This window comes from Notolepis coatsorum (assembly GCF_963971535.1).
Source record: "Notolepis coatsorum genome assembly, chromosome: 20".
In the NCBI taxonomy this organism is placed as follows: domain Eukaryota; kingdom Metazoa; phylum Chordata; class Actinopteri; order Aulopiformes; family Paralepididae; genus Notolepis; species Notolepis coatsorum.
Window position 1 is genome coordinate 38,875,224 of NC_140184.1, and position 23,260 is coordinate 38,898,483.

A 23,260-nucleotide genomic window follows, 5' to 3' on the forward strand; every position below is an offset into this window, starting at 1 on the left:
TTTCTTAGCTATGTGGACTTATATTAATAGGATATATGTCTCTAATTCTCATATTGACGAATTCTTCCAATTCTCCTCTCACAATATTCACCCTCACTGAACTGAGTCATCTGAAAATGTGCATATCTGTGATGTCAGAGATTTCTCAGCTGCATAATAATGTGGCAGTTGATGTGGCAGTTGGCACCAGGCCACACAGTGGTTGGAGCCCAGCCTCAAAACGGCTTAAGATCTTGAGGTAGAAAAATGCGGTAGAAATACAAAACAATGCATTTTTTTTGAAAAAAACCTAGGTGTTCCATAGACTCACAGGAATTGTGTAAAAGTGCCCAAATAGTGAAAGAAATAGTAAAATAGTTCCCCTTTAACATTTTTTAAATAAACATTATTTTTTTTAAATGGCTAAAAGTGATTTTGTAATTTTGCAACCGTGGGTCTCACAGGGTACTTTTAACCCTGTGAGGCCCAAATAAAAAAGACATTAGCAACTTCAGAGGCCAGAGGGTGAGACCTATAAACACATGAAGGGTGCCGTGACTGAAAAAAAAGGTTGAGAAACGCTGGTATATGGTGTGGCTCTTTGTGGTACCACAGTCATTTTTTTGTGGCTCTTAGTCTCTGACTGGTTGGCCACCCCTGGTATACAGCAACGTTATTGTAAAAACGTTTTTTTTTTTTTTTTTAGAACTGGTGTACCAGGTTATAGTATTATTGTACCGTAACAGTAATTTTTCCAAAATGTTCCAAAACGTGGAGTACTGTGCTCATGAATCTATAAAGAAAGCATCCTTGCTGATAGTGCCACCTCAAATCAGATTTTCTTTTGTTTGTTTGTGACACAGATCTGACCTTTAAATCCTAACAGAATTAGATTCGATTTTCTATTTTACGTTTTCCCAATTTAGACTCAAATGAAAAGATTTATCTGCAATAACTGTTAAACCTTGGACTATTCAGCTTCATGGGGGAACCGATGATTCATGCGAAATAAAAAAGAAAGATTCGACTTTAGATTTATGTACAACATTGGACACAGTGGTCACTTCTCTGTGTAGAGTTTGCATGTTCTTCCCATGTGTGCATGGATTTCCTCCGGGGACTCCGGTTTCCTCCCACACAATAAATACATCAAGTCAAGTCAAGTCAAGAGTTTTATTTGTCACGGCATACAAGTATACAATGAAATGCGGGTGGTCTTGCCCGCAACGATGTGCAATACAGTAGTAATAACATACATGCATGTTAGACAGGGACTACGGATGAAAACTAGCTCATTAGATAACTCTGGCACATTTATGTTGATACATTTAAAAATATATATATATTTTATTAAACTTTGACCAGGACAGGCGGCTGGGTGGCGCAGCGGACATTGCGCTCGTCACCAACGCAAGAGACACCGTGTTCGAATCCGGCTGTCGGCGTTGCCTCCGGCTTGGGCCGGCTGTCATACTAACTCAATTGGCAGAGTTAGCGGGTGGAAGTCGATGGGTGGTAATCTGGACGTTGTGGACAGCGACTCCTACAGGTCGGTTGGGGGACGCCTGCACAGCAGAGACAGGAAATGGTGGGGGTAGTGTGAGCCTCCCACACGTTACACCTCGCCAATGAGAGTCCGTGCTGGCAGGTGAAAAGATGTGACAGGCTGCCTTCTTGTGTATCGGAGGGGACACGTGATGCAAGGCTTCTATCCTCCCTACAACCGGCCTGTGGGGGGCATATGCGAGCAACGTTCAAGACAGGGGAGGGGTGAATTGGAAACAGCAAAATTGGGATGGGAGACAAATAGAAAATAAGGAGAAAAAGTGGATAAAAAAATAAATAAAATAAACTTTGACCAGGACATACTGTATGCCATACCACTGACACTGTAGTGTTACGTACTTAGCACTAAATGCATTGAGAGCAATACGTTTTTGTTGTGCTGTACCTGTTGTCATTATACCAGGTGTGACTGTCATACTGTTGATATTCTTTACACCCACTATCACTAATTGACAGAGCTGTACCTCTGACCTGTACCTTCATTGTATTTGGCATATAACACACATATAACATGTTTCTTCTGAGCAGGGTTAGAAAAAAAAAAAAAATTCAAGGGCTTTTTTTGCCCCCCTTAATTGATTTTCGGGGGCTTTTTTGTATTTCAGGGGCACTGAATTTTTATGATAAACGGTTATTAATGGGTCTTGGGATATTTCATATGTTTTGGCTAATTTTGATTTAAATTGTATAATTCCCATTTTAAAATGTTTTACCATGGTATGTTTGGTATCTTTTTTTTCAGCACAGCCTCACATATATGACCTGACAGTTAGTTTTCATATTGTATAATACTGTATATACTGTATACTGCATAATGTACAACACAAAACACAAAATCGGATTGAGAAAATGTGTTATTTTTAGTATGAACCAATGCAAACATATCAAATCAAGGATATAAAACAGTGGAAATGCACCCTCAGGTAGCATATTTACATAAACAAAAGAGAACAGATCAGAATTCAATTTACAAAGCATTATTTTCTCCATACACAGGTAATAAACACAGACGAAATTTTGATTCTCAACTGGAAACGATCACCAGCATGCTTTTTTTTAACAAAAAGTCAGTAAAGGTAATTTTTTTTACAAAAAAAAGTTAAAAAAAATGTTTTACAGTAAAAAAGTAAAACATAACAAAATAATTAAATTGTGGGATATTCAATATACATATATACAGTACACATATGACTAGAGTGCAGTCATATAGAGTGCAGGATGCCTGAGGCGTATCCAATAAAAATATTGCACCTGTCAAACTGTAACGCCTTTTGACAGGTGTTACCTGTGTATACGTGGCATGGGGGTCTAGCTGCGGTCCTGGGGATCTGCACGGCATGAACCGGAGGGGCTGAGGGGCTGGATCAGGATCACTGTCGGTCTTCCAGGGCGTCTGATCTCCTGCCTCATCTCCTGCCTGGGCTGGACGTCTTGGCCTGGCCTGGGTTGTCCTGCGTCGGCCTGGAGCAGGCTGCTCATCATGTCTGCACATAAATGGCACACACATTGTACATATAAGACACTGCTCATACAACACACACACACACTGTATATACACTCAATATTCCATTCTGTATATATTGCGTACAAAGTCTGCAAACCTAGTAATAAGGGTTAGGGTTAGGGTTGGCTTGGGCATGCCCTGCCCCCCTAGATGTCCCAGGCAAATCATTGCTGTAGACAATGACATGTAAAAATACATTATTTTCAACTTTTATGAACAGAGTAATAACTAAAACAAAAGCACTAATAATAATAATAATAATAATAATAATAATAATAATAATAATAATAATAATAATAATAATAATAATAATAATAATAATAATAATAATAATAATAATAATAATAATAATAATAATAATAATAAGTCTCTCACCTGTCTTGGTTAGCCCTCCTTCCATGTCTCACTGAACTGGTTGAAGGCAGGGTTTCTGCTCCTTCTGCTCCTTGCTCCTCCTCACTGATCGTCAACGTTAGCACATGGATAGCTCAAACTACTACTACTAAAACGTCTACTAATACTACTACTACTGCTACTACAACTACTACTACTGCTACTACTACTACTACCACTACTATTACTGCTAGTACTGCTACTACTACTGCTACTACTACTGTTATAAAAGTCGAACTACTAACTACTAACTGTCCGACAGAAATTATCTAGTGGACGAATTGTGCAGGCTTGTTCTACTCTTTTTTTCTGGCAGTAACTTCCGCCTCCTTCGTCACTTCCTCCCAATCTTTTCCGTTTCAGTCTAGCACAAAAAATGGCCAAGATATTGATAAAAATGTAACGCATGTAAAATTATATCTGGCACATTTTACGCGTGCGTAAAAGTTTATTTAGCATCGAATTGAAATGATCCTGGTTGAGTCATTTATTGGTTTATCAAGACAAAATAAAAAGTAGCGTGTAGTTTCAAGGCCACGTCATAATGCCACGCCGAAAAAAACCCGGAAATGGACTAAGTTTTCGATACAGAGCAGCACAAACTGATGACGTCACTTCATCACGGAGCCGCGACCGGGAACCGTTAAACATCCTTACATCCACATTTTTTGACAGTCTTCGTCCCACGGACAAAAAGATCCACACAAGCTCCTCGAACACTAGCCATGTTTGCAGCCGGAGTCTCACGACAAGCTTTGCAATAAATGATATGTTGACCGGTAGCATCCTCCTCAACCCCTACCCAGTCTAATCCCCACGACTCCATCGTACTCCGCTTTAAATTTTTTTATTTGAGGACATGGGGAATCTGCTTCTCAGACTCTTTTTCCTTTGTGTTTTTATAGTTTGATAAAAAACGCTCCATCTTGTCTGTCCAAAATGCCATCAAATGCTGGTGAACTGCTCACCTGCTAATGTGAGAGGGTGGGGAGAGTGACGTTGACATCGGTGTCTGATCAAAACAGATTTAATAAATCACGTCTTTCACTCGTCAGTTAAATAAATAGTAATATTAATTTTTATACTATGTTTGATAACGTAATGTTAATGACATTAATAATGTCTCCATATATATATCATTCGTAAACTGTCTGGGGCTTTTTGTCCCCCCGGCCCCCCTTAACATGAGGGAAGCCGAGAACGCATAGCTGTCAGTGCGCACGGGTGACATTGTGTCACAGCTGGGAGCGTTGCGGTGTTTGCAATGGAGGAGAAGTTTGGTTCACTTGTAAATAAACTATTCACATAAATGAAACAAAACGTAATGTTAATGTCTCCATCAGGGTTTCCGTTAGAAAATACTTGGGCCGGTCTCCGTGTCCTGGAAGATTTAAATCTCCCGGACAAATGTGAGAAATTCCGGTCAGTTTATTGAGCTTAAAAACAATTGATAGGCAGGCTATATAAAGAATGACATCCTCAAGGGATGTAGATTTGTAATATTTTTACTTAAAACTAGGCTACTTTTGTGTATATACAGTCATTAATATATTCCAAATAAAATAAGTCCCTCGAGACTCCGTGCTGCTCCTGACTTGAAATCAAATATAGGTGTCTGTGGGCAGTTGGCCCAACATTAACAGCAGTCTGTTATAATCACATTTTTATGAGCTAACGAATTCCGTTATATTGGACATTTGTATTAATTATATCAAGCGAAGAAGAGAGAAATTTGGCAGAGCGAGACGGCAACATTATCGCGGGGTCCAACGCTGCGTGATCGCTGAAACCAACGACAACCTCCGCCTCCCAACGAAGCGATAAACTCATCCCAATAGTATGCAACTGCAGAGCCGCAGAGCCAGCGGCGCTATCAGGTCCGGTCTGGGGACCGCTCAGCAGCGCCACCCACCCAATGGCTGAATTGGAGTACTGCACTGTGCGGGCACAACTGTGAGCTCTGCGGCTCCGCAGCTGCACGCCTCTCGCTAATCCAGCACCAAGCTGCCGCACCGCCATTTTCATCAGCAAAACACAGGTCGCGAGGGAATCATTCTCACAGGACATTATGACCGGAGATATTTAAATATGTCGGACTTCAACAGAATATATATATATAATTAGTAAACTGTCTACAACTATTTTGTGCCCCCCTTAACTGATTTTCGAGGGCATTGTGTCCATTTTCACAGGAATTTTACCCCAAGCCCGCTTTAATTTCGAACCCTGCTTCCAGGGAACAAAATAACTGGGCGCCCATCGCCAAATGCGTGTAGATTTACCGTCTGGCGTCTTAAAATAATAGTCTGCCCGCCAGCTGGCGTGTAATTCATATCGATACTCTTATTTTGAAAATCCTGTGCGGGTCTCATTGCCGCTCCAAGCGCAGCTTCAGTCATAATATCTGGGCTCCGGCAGCTAGCAACGTTCAGGTTAATATGATACTCTTATTTTGAAAACCCTCTAGCAACTCCGCGAGTCATATGATATCCGCCCAGTCCGTGTTGTTTCTTGAAAACAGAGCAGCGTTGTAAACAGAGCAGCGTTAACACAGCAGTTCGCCTACAGACGCGAAATAAGTCTGTGATGTTTTTTTTCTTCTCACAACGAGTCCAATGCAGCTACATGCTTTGCACCGTCGCCATTCCTTTATGCCCACATCGCCCGAAATTAACGTTTATGTACCAATCACTACAACGTTAACGTCAGCTAACAAGCTAATCCTGATGATCAGACGAGGCAGAGCCACAGTAAACAGCACTGAGGAAAGGGAAATGGGGGGGGGGGGCACTCTCCCCTTCCCTGTGTGTGTGTGTGCGCGTGTGTTTGGAAAGACGACGGAGTCACTAGTCAGGACTCAGGACAGGAGTATATTATAGTAAACTGAGGATTACTGAGGATGGACAGATAATGTTGATATTCAAATATAAATTTTTTTGAGAGGAGTGGAAGTTTGAAGACAGACTACAATATGATGCGGGGGTGGTGAGTTGAAACACAGTGTGTGTGTGTGTGTCCCGACCCCTCTTCTATGTTTCAATACATTATTTGCATTTAAAACTATTAACGCTGACTCATTCCTTCAGTCCACTCAAAATTATGCTAATATTCCTTATGTTGTTTATGATATTAATTGAAAATAGCATATGAGAGTATTATATGTAATAATAACACATGGCGATATACTAAAAAGCTATTTATAATTTTTGGCTAGTAAACAATCTGCCCGGCTGGTACTTTTAAAAATCTACCAGCCAAATGGCTGGTAAGTCAAAAAGTTAAGTTTGTTCCCTGCCTGCTTCTGAGTAAAACTCATGTGTGTGCAAGATACTGCAAAAGACAGGGTCAAAAACAATGAGAAATAAACTAGGTCTAGCCATTTCCTTGACGACAATGCAGAAGTTCAGCACCCACAGGACAGCGCTGCCTGGGACCTGGATTCTATTTAGAACACTGCTTGGTCCCAGCCAGCTCTCCAGTACTTGTTTACTTCAGTGACCAAACCGTTGGTTATGTAAAAACCTCTCTTAGACTCCCATCTCATATAGGGATGCACGATAATTATCAGGCCGATAATTATCGGGCCGATATCAGCAATTATGACGTCATCCCGATAAACTCGATAACGTTATTAATAGCTCCGATAATATAATATATTTTTTGGTAAAAAAAAATGCGGTGTGGGTGAATTTGGATGAAGTGCGTTTGTTTTGACTGTCCGCTCCTCCCGTTTTGCCAGTACTGTGGTACCACTGATAGTGTGTGGTTTAGGAACAGGGCGTTTTACACAAATCCAGCGCTCCCTTTCTTAGCTGTGACGTAGCCACGTAGTACGTTTCTTGAAAGCAGCGCGTTGTAAACAAAGATGGCGACGCTAGTGGGGATTGTTTCAGAGGGGAAAAGTTTGCTTGCTATTTGTAATAAATGCAATGGAGAAGTTCCACGAGGAGGGAAAAGTGCAGCGGCTTGTGATACATCCAACCTAGCAGGTCACCTGCGGCATCACCACCGCTGCGATGGTGTGTTGTGTTAACTTAAAAGCCTGCGACGACGCGGGGAGCTAAGCAAAGCTAGCCCCTTTCATGGCTGTGATGCAACCTTTGGTTGAATACGCAGTCACTTATTGCTCCGTAGTAGCCAGGTTAATTTGCACCACCAAGGACTGCTTAAAAGCTAGCGGCTTGAGCCCTTGGGTCATTTCTGTCAAACTTATTTAATTTAGCAAACGACTCGTCAATAGGTACAAGCGTGCTCGCGCCGTCGTACACCAGCGGTGGTGATGCCACAGGCGACCTGCTAGGCTATGTGTCCAGTCAAAGCCTTTCTTTCAAGGCGGACAGCTTTGAAAAAAGAAGAAAAAAAAGCTTTGAGCGTCTTAGGTTGGATGTATTATAAGTTGACGGATTGTGAATTTTCATTTGGAAAAATAAATATGGTCACTTTATCAGTCAAAACTGTTGTCTTGGCTTTTGTTTCTGTTGTCTGGTTAAAAGTTTATTAACCGATTGCAGAATGGGTACAATACAGTACAGCTCAATACATACAATTGTTAGGGGGATGCAGACCAGAGAAAGACTTTCGTCTTGTTTACATCAGGGTCCCCCATTTACAATTCATCATAACATAATGACATGCATGACATACAGATAGACAGTACTGCCTACATCTATACCAGATTTGCAAATACAGTACTGTTTGTGATACGAAAAGAGTCCAGAAAAGAGAGTATATACATTTGACGTATTATTATTGTATTGTGATATGTTTTGTTTCATGTTGAAAATAAAATAAAAATATTTGATCAAAATATTTTTTTAATAATACAATAAATATCGGTTATCGGTATCGGTTATCGGCTTGAGGAGCATAAAGTTATCGATATCGGTGTCAAAAAATCAATATCGTGCATCCCTAATCTCATATGCACTACTGAGATCGAGGAAAGGCTCCTTCTTCCCATGCATTTGCTTCTTTCACTCCCAATAGAAAACCTTTAGACGTATTTATTTAACGTCTTAAAATCCCATGTTATGTTATTACATTCTGCCGCATGGAGGGAGGACAATAATGTGTATTGATCCCTGTTTCATACATCCAGCTATATTATCCTGGCGGCTCTGCATACTTCCACGTCCACGTCAAGCCAACAGTAAACATTGTTGTGTTCTGAGCCACGTGAGAATAGATGCAATCTGACGAGCAAACTTCTTATTCCAGGAAATGGGATGACAAGCAATCTGTGATTCAGACGCCCTGTGTTTGAAGAGCTAATACCACACTCCTATCAAACGCCTTGTGAAAAGAAGAATGGCAGCAAACAGAGGACCTGAATTGTGGCCTTGAATACAAAACGTCTGCACTTTTCTTCACCTGGCACAGATCACAGTGTCCTTTTAATTACTTCCTAATTTGCAGGAGCTACCCAAGGTTCTGTTTATTGTAGCCCACTTCATTACTGTCATGCAGCCAATGTTGTTGCCATGGTGCACCCATTACACAGCATCCTTCGAATTTCAATTATCACTTTGCCTTTCCACTGACGACATTGCTGTCCTACACACATCTCTCATTTAAATCTTTTTAAATTTTACCTTTATTTACACAGGCAAGCAGTTAACACTTTGAGTGCCACGGACGAGATATCTCGTTATTTCAATCCAACCGTTGAGTGCCAGGAACGAGATATGCCGTTTTTTAATCGTTATTTCTTTTATTAGCGATTTGCATTCATATTTCATCAATCTAGCCTCACGTTATCACTGAAAACTCTCTCTGAGCTCCATTGGGAAAATACCGCCCCCTATTGTCTCCCGGATGGTACTGCACCCCTTTGGAATGGATTGAATGAACCGCATGGGGAAAAAACAGTCCGGAATCCACATTTTACTTCTCAGGCAAGTAACCGGAGCCGATTGCAGTCTTTGTGGTCCCGCAGAACAGCGTGGAATAATGTGTTCGAGCACCCAGCGTTGGATCAATAAACGCGATCGATATTTGGAATGGCGATCAGGAATTGGAATAATCCTTTTGGAGAACATCTGATCTGAGGTAAGGAACCTATTTAACCAGTATTGGGATAATCAGAGCTGTTTTCCCCTATATATCAACGTGTCCCATATGTGTGTGTGTGTGTGGCTGTGTGTGTGTGTGTGCGATCAGGAAATAAGAGAATAGATTTTCAGCCCGCTTCTATAGCGTGCATAAGTACACATATACTATTGATAATCTAGCGATTATTTGAAAACGACTCATAAATAGGCCGAAAAATGCCAACGTGTTTTGGGTATTACAGTAAAGGGCGTTTATCACAGAATCTTCTGAAATCTTCTGGAAGTTTCAAGAAACAAGCGTTTTTCAAAATGGTAAAAAACGGAAATGAACCAATTAAAAAACAATCCGTTTCGACAATGTTGACTGCAAACAAGTCATTGATAAGCGACGGCCACATTAGTAGGGCTGCCCTTCAAAGGTTTTTTTGGCAATCGAAGCTTCGGGGCCGAGCTTCGGTTTTAAATCGAATCTTTTTTTTTTTTTTTTATCTTATGTTGTGGGACTTGTACAGCACTTTGGTAAACTTTGTTGTTTTTAAATGTGCTCTATAAATAAAGTGGATTGGATTAATGAATTAAGTAGCCCCTTTCGTGACTGTGACTGTGAGCCAACAAGGTTTCACTCGGCTGTGTGATTTAATCCAAGGTGGATCGCTGTTGTCGTTTGAACAACTTCAGATTTCATGGGAACTACCAATCCCCCAAATCAAGAATGTTTAAGATGAATGAAGTAAGATTTGATTATTTGAAATATGGCCTGTGTAGACTATAGGATGGGAGGCGGTTCCTAAGCCGGGAGCCGGTTCCTAATTGTCCGATTCCTGGAATCGCATGACTCCGTGACTCTCGATTCCTGTATCGATACCATGTGTTTCCGATGTATGACGTAACGACAGTTTGTTTGGGACCGGAGCCACCATGTCTGGCAGAAAAAGTCGCTCGAAAGCGTGGCTGCATTTGACCAAAGTTGATGAAAACAGCACAAGTTGCAGCATTTGCAAAATGTCTATTTCATCGAAGGGGGGAAATACGAGCAACATGCTATTAAATGCTATTTATACAGGTAGGTTATTGATAACGAATTCTCTTTTGCAAAAACAACCTGTTGAATGTAACTACAGTTCAATAGATTAAATTAGTTTAAGAGAATCTCAAATAAATTATTTTATTTAAGTGTGTAGTTAAAAAAAAGTACAGTAACAATAAAATGACAATCAGAAATGTCAAGTTGCATGTTGTTATTCTACCAGCTTATTTCTGTTGCATTCCCACAATGTTCTGTAGGGAGATGACAAAGGCTCTCAACCCCAAATGTAACCCCCCCCCATCCAGAGAGCGTTTAACCAACCGCCTGATCCCTGCATGGTATAACGTTGAGAAGGGCAATTTGATTTCGGAGCTAAAAAACGAAGGCAGCCATCACAGCTGATGGATGAACAAGTTTTAGTCAGGACCACTACCTCACAGTAACAGTGCATTACATCAAGGAAGGCAAGATAACAAAAAACAAAAGCAGTGTACCAAGCACAGGACAGTTGTGACTGAGGAGATTGACGGGATCCTGGAGGAGTTTGGAGTTAGAGAGAAGGTTGTGGCAGCCACCGTCGATAATGCAGCCAACATGGATGTAGCAGTGAGAAGGCTACACATCATCAAGTTGGGATGTTTCGCCCACACACAACCTAAGAACAGTTATGTTTTTACTTTTAACCTTTATTTATACAGGTAGGTTATTGCTAACAAATTATCTTTAGCAATAACCACCTGTTGAATGCAACTATACAGTTCAATAGATTAAATTAGTTCTCAAATACATCATTTTATTTAAGTGTATAGTTCATTTATTTTTTACAGTTTTTGTATTTTTCTGACATGGGGGCTCAACAATAAATGATAAATGACAATCAGAAATGTCAAGTTGCATGTTGTTATTCTAACCAGCTTAGTTCTGTTACATTTATAATTTAAATACATTTTTTGTATTTTTTTTTATGGCTTTTGCCTCTTCATAGTTCTCTAACGTTAGTCTTTCTTTCCTCAACGCTCAATTCTATAAACACTTGACCGATACCCATCAATGCACAGCGCTCTAGCATGTTCTGACTGTGAACACCTAAAGCTGAGGCTCAGACCGACCGACCGTTTTAGATTTTTGGCTCATTTTCCCTTATGTTAGAATTTTTTTTATGTAAAAATAATGGTTGCAGATATAGAGGGGGGCGCCAAAACTGCACAGAGAAAAAAAAATTTAAATAAAAAAAATAAAAATAAATAATTTTTTTTTTTTTTTTTGGCGCCCCCCTCTGGGTGGCGCTCTAGGCGACCGCCTATATCGCCTGTAGGAAGGTCCGCCCCTGTGTGTGTGTGTGTGTGTGTGTGTGTGTGTGTGTGTGTGTGTGTGTGTGTGTGTGTGTGTGTGTGTGTGTGTGTGTGTGTGCTGCCCAGGCATGCGTTGTTCATGGCACGGGGTACCACTCAGTGGTACCTCACTGAGTATTAAAGATTTGAGCAGAAGCGCGTGCACGCACATGCACGCGCTCGCGAGAACGCGCTGCGCTCGGCTCGGATCGTTGTGTTTACCTGCGGCGCTACCTCGCATTATCATAACAATAGCCGCTATAGGCTGGTGTCTTCAACCAGTCTGGGACTCTTTGTTCAACCCCCCACCCACCACCACTCACCCCCGGACAACAACACACTCTGCAAACAGCAGCAACCCGGGACATTCCATATCTACATCACAAACTTCGGGACTGAGTAGATAATTAATTAATCTTCTCTTTATTTTTATTATTTATATTAAAACTGAATCAAACCATAAACAAGGTTGCCTGTTGGGATGTTAGATCCTAATGTGAAAAACTGATTTTATATGTCTGCACTTTATGTGCTCATTTTATGCCTGTCTTAATTCTGTTGTGAAGCACTTTGAGCTGCAGTTTCTGTATGAAAGGCTATACAAACAAAGTGTATTATTGTGCGCGAGGGAACATATGCGCATGCGCGCGGGGCCGCGCGTGCGTGTGCGCGCGCGCGTGCGCGCGGCGTCATTATCCTGCGTGGCGGCTCAGCCCATAATAACAACGCAACGCTGGTGCTGCCTACACATCTGTCTATCTGTAAGGTATTTCTCAGAAGTGGCTCAAACTTGGTGAGCGGTCAGCAAAGGACCTGCACTATTGGATTTATTTTCAAAATGAGTCACAGCTTGATCATGACACTGATCAAGGTCAGAGTCTTAGACATCAGCCTGCCCCAATGTCTTACAGTATAAATCAACTACCATCTACTATAGATAATGATGGACCCTTCACTCCGTAATCACTAAATAGATGATTTGACAAGCTGGCACTGCAGCCAAGCCTATTTCCTCTGAGAGACAAAGCGCAAGTAAGCACTGCACTGCACTCCACATTTACTTAGCCTAAGCATTCTTTTTTCAAAATGGTTGCCCTTTCATCACCCAGGTGTTAAAACAATAGTGGGGGTGGGGCAGAATGCTCCCTCTTGGTCATTATTCCTGCCAACCAGCTACAGTCCATCAATGTATAGATTAAGGACATTACCATCTCCCCTTGGTCAATAGTTAGGCCTAATTCCCCACAGACTTTACACTTGACCCTCTGGGTCAAACAATGTTTGAACTACATGAAAGACCTGACTGCAAGCCTGTTCAGTAAAAAACCTATATCTAAAGAGTGCAAAGCCAAGCAGTATTGTTCTGACTTCTCTACCTCTTCAAGCAGGTTCAATTCAATGCAGGAGTTTCTGCTATACATCTTGATTGATTTAATTAATTAATTAATTAATTAATTAATTGATAGACCGTTGTATGAAAGTATTGATTGGATTACAATTATTATCTGTAACCTGTTTTTTCAGATCTGCAGAGAAAACAGAAATAATACACTGTGAATTTCCATGTTGGGAGGTTGAATAGCTAGCTTCCTTCAACAAGACAAACTAGTAACATGAGGATATGTTACTTATTTCCCAATGATAATAATGCTGATTATGTATTGCTTAAAACTCATTTAAACGTTGTGAATAAATTTTTCAACAAAAAGTTATTACCGGGTTAATATATAAATCCTTTACTTAAGTACGAGTAGAAATACCCAGATAAAATAGTACTCTAGTAAAAGTGCTCCATTAAAAAATCGACTTAACCTTCGTGCACCCCACTAAAACACTGCACACGGTGTACCCTTTGGGACGTTTTCTGTCCCATGTACTTTACATGTAATATATATATATATATATTTACTTATGAATTTCTTTAAAAAAGAAATTATGAATACCATTATTAACATCAGTCCTCAACATACATATAAAATATTCATTCATTTTCAGGATTTTAACCCCTTAAATACCAGTTTGTGTGATTGAAGCGTGGCTTATTTTCAAGACAAAAAACATAATTATTTTCCATCCCATAAATGCTAATGTCATTTTTTTTGGGGTGGGATTATGAGAGCCTGGAGTGTCGAAGATTGGCAAAAAAAATAAGTATAATTGTTTTCATCTAGGCCCCTTTATGGGTATTTACATATGCATGATTACTAATTTTTTTCAAGATGGCCGCATTGCGTCATCTATTTCCGGCGGCCAGAGCTTGTGTGTTTACTGCTTATATCCTGCTTACCGTTCAAAAAATATTTTTATCTAAAATGATTTGAGAATGTTTTATGGAGGTCTTAGTGTGGTGTGCATGCGTGTGTTGAGAAATTAATGTGTGTGCATGTGGTCATTTGCAGCCATTATGTGAAAATGGCTAGTACACTAATGTACTGTACTAGTAATGCTAGTACAGCAATGGCTAGTTTTCACATAATGGCTGCAAATGACCACATGCACACACATACATTTCTCAACACATGCATGCACACCACACTAAGACCTCCATAAAACATTCTCAAATCATTTTAGATAAAAATATTTTTTGAACGGCATTGCAGGATATAAGCAGTAAACACACAAGCTGTGGCCGCCAGAAATAGATGATGCAATGCGGCCATCTTGAAAAAAATTTGTAATCATGCATATGTAAATGGCCATAAAGGGGCCTAGATTATTATAATTTTTTATTCAATCTGCAATGGCGTCGTTTTCAAAAAACGTGTTTAACATGGGAGTCAATAGGGACGTTTATTTACCAAAGGGTACACCGTGTGCAGTGTTTTTTTGCAGGGCAAAACTTTTTTTAACTATAGAGTAAAACATTTAAAATAAAAATGCAGACTTCATCTTTTGCCCCAGAAAAACTGCCTGACTTAATTTCAGGGGATATGCAATAAATCAAGTCAAGGTTATCCCAAGTACAGTATGTACAGTATCTACAGTTGGGACTTTTTTTGTCCCAGGGGTGCACGAAGGTAAAAGTATGCATTCTACTGTACATGTTTGTGTATTCCAGTGTTTGAGAGTGTTCAACCTTGCACCATTGACCATGTGTATCAGCAAAGCCTGCAGGAAAATTCAAACTCTGGGACGGTTTTAAGATATTCCTTTATTTTTTTTCCAGACAGTCAATCTCATGAACAAACAACAACTGGGTCTGTGACAGAGGGAACATGTGCTTGTATCACTGTCCATGTTACTAGTATTTGCATAATACTGATTTGCACATACTAGTGGCATGCACATAATAGTGTCTTGCACCACAGCTTTGCGCATACTACACTTGTACTGTAAACTGTTGCTATTCTACTCTGCAGTAAAAAAAAAAATTATCTTACACTGTTCTTATTGATTCATTTTTGTACTACTTTGTGTTGATGCTTTTGCTATAGGGTGAGGAGCCAAGCAATGAATTCCTCTATACTGAAAAAGGATTGGGAGGTGACTAAATAAATCTGAAATTGTAAACTAAAGGTTATGAAAGTGGTATGTGGTCCAGTTATGCTGTTCTGATTAAAGGTTATGTTAAAGTGGTATGTGGTCCATTTATGCTGCTATGATTACATCATCTTGAAGTTGGCAAGCTTCAAATTTGAAAGTACATGAGTATATGGAGTAAAAGTAGAAAGTTATTCAGGTAAAGTACAAGTACCTTACAATTGTACTTAAGTACAGTGCTTGAGTACAAATACTTAAGTTACTTTCCACCACTGGTTGAGTGATGTTACTTAAGCAGTGTGGCCCATCAGCTCTCTACATCCTCTGCAGTCCTTTTAATTGCAGTCCAAAATATACCTAAATATTTGATGTTGTGTGGATCTCTCTATACAGCACTGACTGTTTCCAGGAAGACTCTGCCAAGGTAGCAGACATCAAAGACACTGCCAAGAACGAAACTTTAAAACATCCTCTGAAAGAGTTTGGAAAAATACAGAGCTGTTTGGTCTTTTGATGAGACAGATGTCAAATGGAGAGAGGATCCGTCTTTCTCTCTGCATCCTCCTAACCCTGGTCCAAGGGTGGACAATCATACCCCACAGGACGAGTGTCAATGCAAGCTTTTGTTCTAGCTAAGTACCAATTGATTTTTGCAACAGCAAGAACCCTGCATGTTACTTTGGCCTGGATTTACCAATCAATTTGTTCAAATGGATTCTTTCCTTGTTCATTCACGTTAAGTCACTTAAATAATTTAAGTTAAACCTTTCCTAAATGGTATATTTCACATTCTTATTCAAAGCCTAATCTAACCAGGAAGAATGAGTACGTATTTTTATGTCTATATATATATAAACAAATTGTGTTACTCCTTGGGGGTGATTGTAAATAAATACTACTACTACCAACAACCAGTGGTGCAGTGCTGGTATAACGCGGTATAATAGGGATGCCCCCCGGACCCCGGTTTTGAACGGGAACCGGTACAATATTAGAAAATACCGGAGTATTTATAAGCTCCGACGTCCTTGGTACTGCTATCGATACTCTAGAGAAATTATTATTATTATTATTATTTAAAAGTTGCGAACGATACTCTCTCTGTCTCTGCACGAGAAGCGAGCCGCAGCAAGCCATTACACACACTTGTCGCGAGCCACTCACACATACACGGGTAGGGACTGGAGGTGCCTGTCCGTGGCTAGCTACGTTAGCTACGGAGCTAGTAGTCAGTTTCAGTGTTGCTGGATGGTACACTCTAACGTTAACGTTATGCCGAGTTCATACTACACTACACGTATGAACTCGACATAGCGTTAACGTTACTCCGTTTCCATGAAGTGTTTAATTAGCAGCAATCTGTTGTTGAAAATTTAACGTTAACGTGGCTAGCTACGTTAGCTACGGAGCTAATAGAGTGTACCATCCAGCAACAACGTTAACGTTATGCCGACTCGCCGAGTTCATACTACACTACACTTATGAACTCGACATAGCGATAACGTTAATCCGTTTCCATGAAGTGTTTAATTAGCAGCAATCTGTTCTGTTGTTGAACATTTAACGTTAACGTGGCTAGCTACGTTAGCTACGGAGCTAATAGAGTATACCATCCAGCAACACTGAAACTGACTAACGTTAACGTTATGCCGACTCGCCGAGTTCATACTACACTACACGTATGAACTCGACATAGCGTTAACGTTACTCCGTTTCCATGAAGTGTTTAATTAGCAACAATCTGTTCCGTTGTTGAAAATGTAACGTTAAGGTAGGTATCCGATGCACTTCCGGCGTGGACAGGAAAACGTCGTGAAATCGTTGTAGTCATTTTGTAGTCTTATTAACTAAAAGATTTTAACAAAATAAAAAGCAGCAGCACTATTGCATAACTGAGTCATGTTTGCTATGTATTTCTTTCTTTAGGGGAGTAGGACATTTGTTTCACAGTTTTAGCATGATGTTTTATAGATGGCCAGGTTAAACACAGGTTTTTGTTTTTTAAGAGGGGGCCGGGGGTTTAATTTGATTGAAGTTTATTTCAAATATGCAACACAACAAACAAATATCAAGTACAGATATAGCCTTAAGCCGTTCAAATAATAATTTATAATTTTTTTAAAAATTTAAATATATTTAAATAATAATCTAAAAGAACCGATAAGAGTATCGATAAAGTACCGAACCGTTAAGCAGTATCGATAAGAGTAGTAGTATCGATAAAATCCTAACGATACCCATCCCTAGGTATAACAGCGTTTTACCTCGGTCACTGAGGCTGAAGTACGCGCAATCGCGCACGGATATGTTCCCGCGTGTACGCGCAGTCACGCACACAAAAATCCGCTGTTCCCATTCGTTGTAACTAAGTACCGGCTCGGCCCGCGGGGCCGCGGCCACCGTTAGTACATAACAAAAGCACAGGTAGAGTGTCTCCAACGGCCACGTCCGCGAGTACACGGTATAAACGGATCATTTTGACAACAACAATAGTATCATGTTCATGTTCCTACCTGCAACGCAAGGATGCCACCGGGGGGGGGGGAGGGAGAGAGAGAGAGAGAGAGAGAGAGGGAGGGGGGGGGGGAGAGAGAGTGTAAGAGGGGGAGAGAGAGAGAGTGAGTGAGTGAGTGAGTGAGTGAGTGAGTGAGAGAGAGAGAGAGAGAGAGAGAGAGAGAGAGAGAGAGAGAGAGAGTGGAGTAGAGGGAGAAATATATGGGGGTTGAGATATTATTAAGTAAGAGAGCGATGGAGAAAGATAGGGGAAGGAGAGAGTGAAGTAGAGAGAGATGGAGAAAGATAAGGGAAGAGAGAGAGTGAAGTAGAGAGAGATGGAGAAAGATAAGGGAAGAGAGAGAGTGAAGTAGAGAGAGATGGAGAAAGATAAGGGAAGAGAGAGAGTGAAGTAGAGAGAGATGGAGAAAGATAAGGGAAGAGATAGAGTGAAGTAGAGAGATGGAGAAAGATAAGGGAAGAGAGAGAGTGAAGTAGAGAGAGATGGAGAAAGATAGGGGAGAGAGAGTGAAGTAGAGAGATGGAGAAAGATAGGGGAAGAGAGAGAGTGAAGTAGAGAGAGATGGAGAAAAGAGAGAGAGAGTTGAACATTGTACATATGTCTATACTGAACACTGGGACCTCTATTTTTACTTCTTTTTACATGCTACTTTATTTTATTTCATACTTATCTTGTCTAGCACAGTCTCTGGAGCGTAACAGTAAGAAGCATTTTGTATAAAAGTATTCTGTACTTCTGTATGACAACTATTAAAGAAACTTGAAACTGTTTTGAAACCACTGTTGTGAAACAAATTACATTGAAAAGATTTAAGTGATGTGTACTTTTTCCCCTTCTCAAAATAAAGAACCAAGTAAACACAAGTTGTCTGATTATTTTAAGTTTGCTTTTGTGTTTGTGTGTAAAACAATTTCTTTAATTGAATTAACTTAAACTAAAAGTAAATACAAACTAAATTAACAATGTAACTTACATTGTTAATTTAGTTTGTATTTACTTTTCTAGTTTAAGTTGATTCAATTAAAGAAATTGTATCAATACATTTAAAACATTGTTTGTTTTTCAACCATATCTGTTGACAATATAGGCAACATCCTGCTACCTTTTTCAGCTTCTCTATTTCAAGGCAAAAAAATAAAAAATCTGTGCCAAAAAAAACTGTGTATGCGCGCGCACGCGCGTGGAGCGTTTGACCTACTGTCAATTTGCCACTGCACCACTGCCAACAACAACACTAATACTTGATATAATTGTTGTTACTATTAGTTATTAATATATACTGCAACATATTTTCCAGGACATTAATTATCTTCACCTCAAGTCAGAGAGTAATGTGTAAACTGGATTTCCTCAAGCAACAATGATGTGGTGCTGGCGAGTCAGGCAATCAGGGCATTTTTTTTTTTTTTTTTTTTTTTTTTTACACTAGTCAGTTAATAAAGTATTTTTATCATTATGTAAATGTAACACAGAACATGAGTTTATAAGTAGTGTCCTGTGTACCCTGAAACAAAAAGATAAATCTAATGGTGTGTTATGGGAAGCCCTTGGGAGTCGGTTGCATTGAAGCGAAGATCCATCCTAAAATCGAATTCACTGTTATTTCTATGATATAGTATAGTTCAGTTTTGATTTGTGAATATGAACAAGCATAATATTTATACCACGGGCTACAGTACTTTGGTTATATTACTGTACTGTCTATAGTTATAGTATATAGCTACTCAATCTGTTTATACTGTACATCAAATGGTAAATGGCTACATTTATATAGCGCTTTTATCCAAAGCACTTTACAATTTGTTCCTCACATTTTACCCATTCACTCACACATCCACACACGACAGCAGAGGCAACCATGCAAGGTGCCAACCTGCACATCGGGAGCAATTAGGGGTTAAGTGTCTTGCTCAAGGACACTTTCACATGCTGCCCGGGAGGAGCAGGAATCAAACCGGGAACCTCCGGATTACCCGACGACTGCTCTACAAGCCTCTACCTCCCGATCCACTGTCGCCCCGTCAAGACTGTATATACCATAGCTTTTTCATACGGTCTGCATTCTATATACGGTATACATACAGTATATATATGTACATATTACAATGCACTCTACTGCTCCTTTGCACGGTGGTTAGATGCTAACTACATTTTGTTGTACTCTGTACTTGTACCCTGTGCAATGACAATAAAGTTGAATCGAATCAAGAGACAAATCCTGGAGCTGCTCAAGGAGGCTAAATGGAGAACATTTCACTGAAGTCATATCCTGTGCAAATTGGCATCTAACACATGCACAGTTAAAAACTAGTCTGCACAAACAGAAAGGCTTGATAGATGGCAAGCAATGCATAGTCATATAATAGAACTCTTTGATACATGGGTGCATGTCACTGAGGTGTCTGCAGCTGGCTCAATGTGAATACATATCTTTTATAGGTTCCTTGGGTCGGCCAGTCCATGAAATTATTTTGAAGACCAGAAGATAAGTTTGCTATCTCATGTTATAAGGATTGCAAGGGACTTTTAAAATGGATTATAGTTTACTAGTCTACAGCTAATCTTTTTTGCCCATTACCCAAAGAGTTTAATGTGAGCGTACTGAGTCTGAGTCGAAACTATCCGTCTTTATTTATAGCGCCATCTGCTGTAAGGTAACCCTCCATCATTGCAGCTCCAGTTACATTGTGCATCATACCCCATATCTCCCATTGTGTCAAAGACAGTGACTTACAGTAGCATCCAATATATTAGCCTTGGAGCTACTCAATAGACTGAATAATGGATAAAAGAATGGTGCCGTCAATTCAGAAATATTGTACATACAACTTGAGTGCACATGAACCGTCCACCAAAGTGGAAAGTATTTTTTCTCTATGATACTCAAGTTGTTGAGTTGGGGGTGTGCCAATACACACACAAATGCTTTAAGTCATAGAAATCATTATTATTGGCTCAGAAACAATGTACTAAAACATATATTACATTCGTTTTGTGTACCATAGTTAATATAGGTAGTGTAATTCAGTGTGTTGCATTAAGTATGTGATAAAAAAAAAAGTATTTTACTATATTGTTGTTATTTCCGAGTTTCTGATCAAAGCACATGTTGTATTTATGGCTTCCAAACTAGTAAGAGCTTCCCAGGAGGACATGAAGACGGAACAAAGGAAAAACTCCTGGGACTAATAGCTCAAACAAAAATTCTATGAGCCCACAACGTCGGTAACTTTCAACTTAAGGAGACAGCTGTCTATGTTTATGGGTATTGATTTAGAGGGTAAAGATCATTGAAACAGCACAATGTACATTCTGCCAATCCGGTTACGTGAAATATGGCTTTCAAATACTGTTACATAACGTGTAACTTCTATTTCTCCTGGACAATCTTTTTCTTAACCATAAAAAACTAAAACTAAAAACAACAACACTTTTATAAATATTTACAAGCAACAATATAACACTGGTAGTCCAAACAAAGGACAAAGGAAATAGCTCCTTTATGTCACTGATGAAAAATAAACACATAGTGGTACCCAAACTACCCAATAGAACACAGAATTAAATCATATCCATTACATGTTAGTGGTATTGTAATTACATTACATGACATTTCTTCTCCAGAGATACAGTCTGAGCTGCTAAATCATCACCTTAAAAACTCCATCCTCAATTAGTATCCAGAAGGTCGCCTCAAAGACAATATTCAGTGTAGACATCTAAAGAGCAACCTTTCTCAATTAATCAAATATACAAACACAAATGTTTTTTTATGAGGCCTCTCAAAAAGCCAAAGCAAATGATCCGTATGCACATTGCTACAAAATAGAGTGTATTATAACTGGTCCCAAGTATTTGCAAATGTATTGTATGTTGACTACATAACTTGACATTTGCCTCGTGCTAGTGTGAAAAGTATAGACACACTATGTTTATGAGAACTTACTTGACTGACTGCAAAAGAGTGGAATAAACAATAGAGATGAATACACCAGATATAATACAGTCCCTAGTCACATGATCCATACATCATCAGTGTATGCTTACAGTAAGTCTCCAACTCCTAAGGCAAGAATCACCATGCACACAGTGCTTGACAAAGCCAGCATATCTGTAAATTGTCACACACTGCCAACTCACTCATCTTGTAGTGTGATTCAGATTCTGACACACTGACACACAAAAAAAGATTCCCTGCGCGTACATTGTCCGACAACTGAATTAAACCTCATTCGCCCAGCAGATATTCTCTAAGGTGAAACAGTATGGAACTGAAAGAAAAAAAGCAAGACAAGTTGAATAATGCATTTCTGTCTGAGGCGGTCTCTGTGGTACACTGACACAGTCTAAACCCCTGCAGATTCTCTCAGAACTCTCATTAAGTCTGTGGTATCGGGTACCACTGGAGAAGCGTGATTTTATCAATGATTTAATTAATCATCAAAACTCCCTCTTACCACATGTCTCGTTCGCTGTCATCATTCCTCCGCTTCCCTCCAATACAGTATTCTGCCCACATACTGTCACACACGCTGAAACACAAGTAGCCCCCCCCCCCCTCCCACCAGTTCCTTGGAGTCAAACTTGCTCCCTGCCACACCTGCAAGCAAAACTCCCAACAATCCACGTATCAACAATTACGGCGTTGCATTCGGGGAATTACACCGCAAAAAAGACAAGTGTATTTTCAGTCTACCCCACAGCTGAAGGAGAATAGCTAACAGATAAGCCTTTATTTCCCTCTTCAGTCTTCCAGTCTGTTCTAAACATGCTTAGCACACAAAAACTGCTGCCAGAAAGAAGGCTCAACCCATTTGGCAGGATTGACCGCGGACCCTCAAATGAGTCTAATCTGAGATTGGTCATTGTAAGCATTGATCCTACGGTAGGATTCCTACCCCCTTTCTTTCATTCATTGATGGGTGCAACTGCGAGAAAAGCCCCTTACTGAAAATCCTTTATTCACGACTTACCTAGTGTTGAGGCTCAAAGCTGGAAAAAGAAGCAGCAGGCAAATAGCTTGGATGAATTTCATAGCTGTGTCTCTCACTCCCGTATGCTCTCACCGCTCTCAGTCGCTTGCCTTCCCCCTTTTCTCTGTCTGCTCTCCCTCCGTCGCTCTTGCGCTCTCGCTGGCTGCCTAGTCGTTAGTTAGTGCACTCACACACGCACACAGGCACAGGCACACATGCAGCGAGGCAGACAGATGCAAGCAACACAGTAGCTTGGCGAGAGGGAGGATCTCTAAATAACACAGGGACACAGACCATCTCACTAATGGGAAGGATGCGGGAGGGGCCGAATCAAGAGGGAGATGCAGGAGTGATTCGGAGATGGCAATATGATGTCAGCACCCAATTCAGACATTGGTGCGAGGTTTTCTTCCCATTTTGCTGGGATGATGATGATCCCTCC

The 23,260-nt window shown here is 40.1% G+C and overlaps 1 protein-coding gene across 1 annotated transcript in view; it reads right to left on the reverse strand.

Annotated features, from left to right (window-relative positions):
- luzp2 (leucine zipper protein 2) overlaps positions 1 to 22,880 on the reverse strand; it is a gene marked incomplete at both ends in the record, with an annotated part of 652,643 nt that extends 629,763 nt beyond the window's left edge. Inside the window, one exon of the mRNA XM_084337104.1 lies at positions 22,819 to 22,880. Within this exon, the coding sequence (XP_084193230.1) occupies positions 22,819 to 22,880 (62 nt within the window). The remainder of the gene's footprint in view (positions 1 to 22,818) is intronic.
- Positions 22,881 to 23,260: the final 380 nt, after the last annotated feature.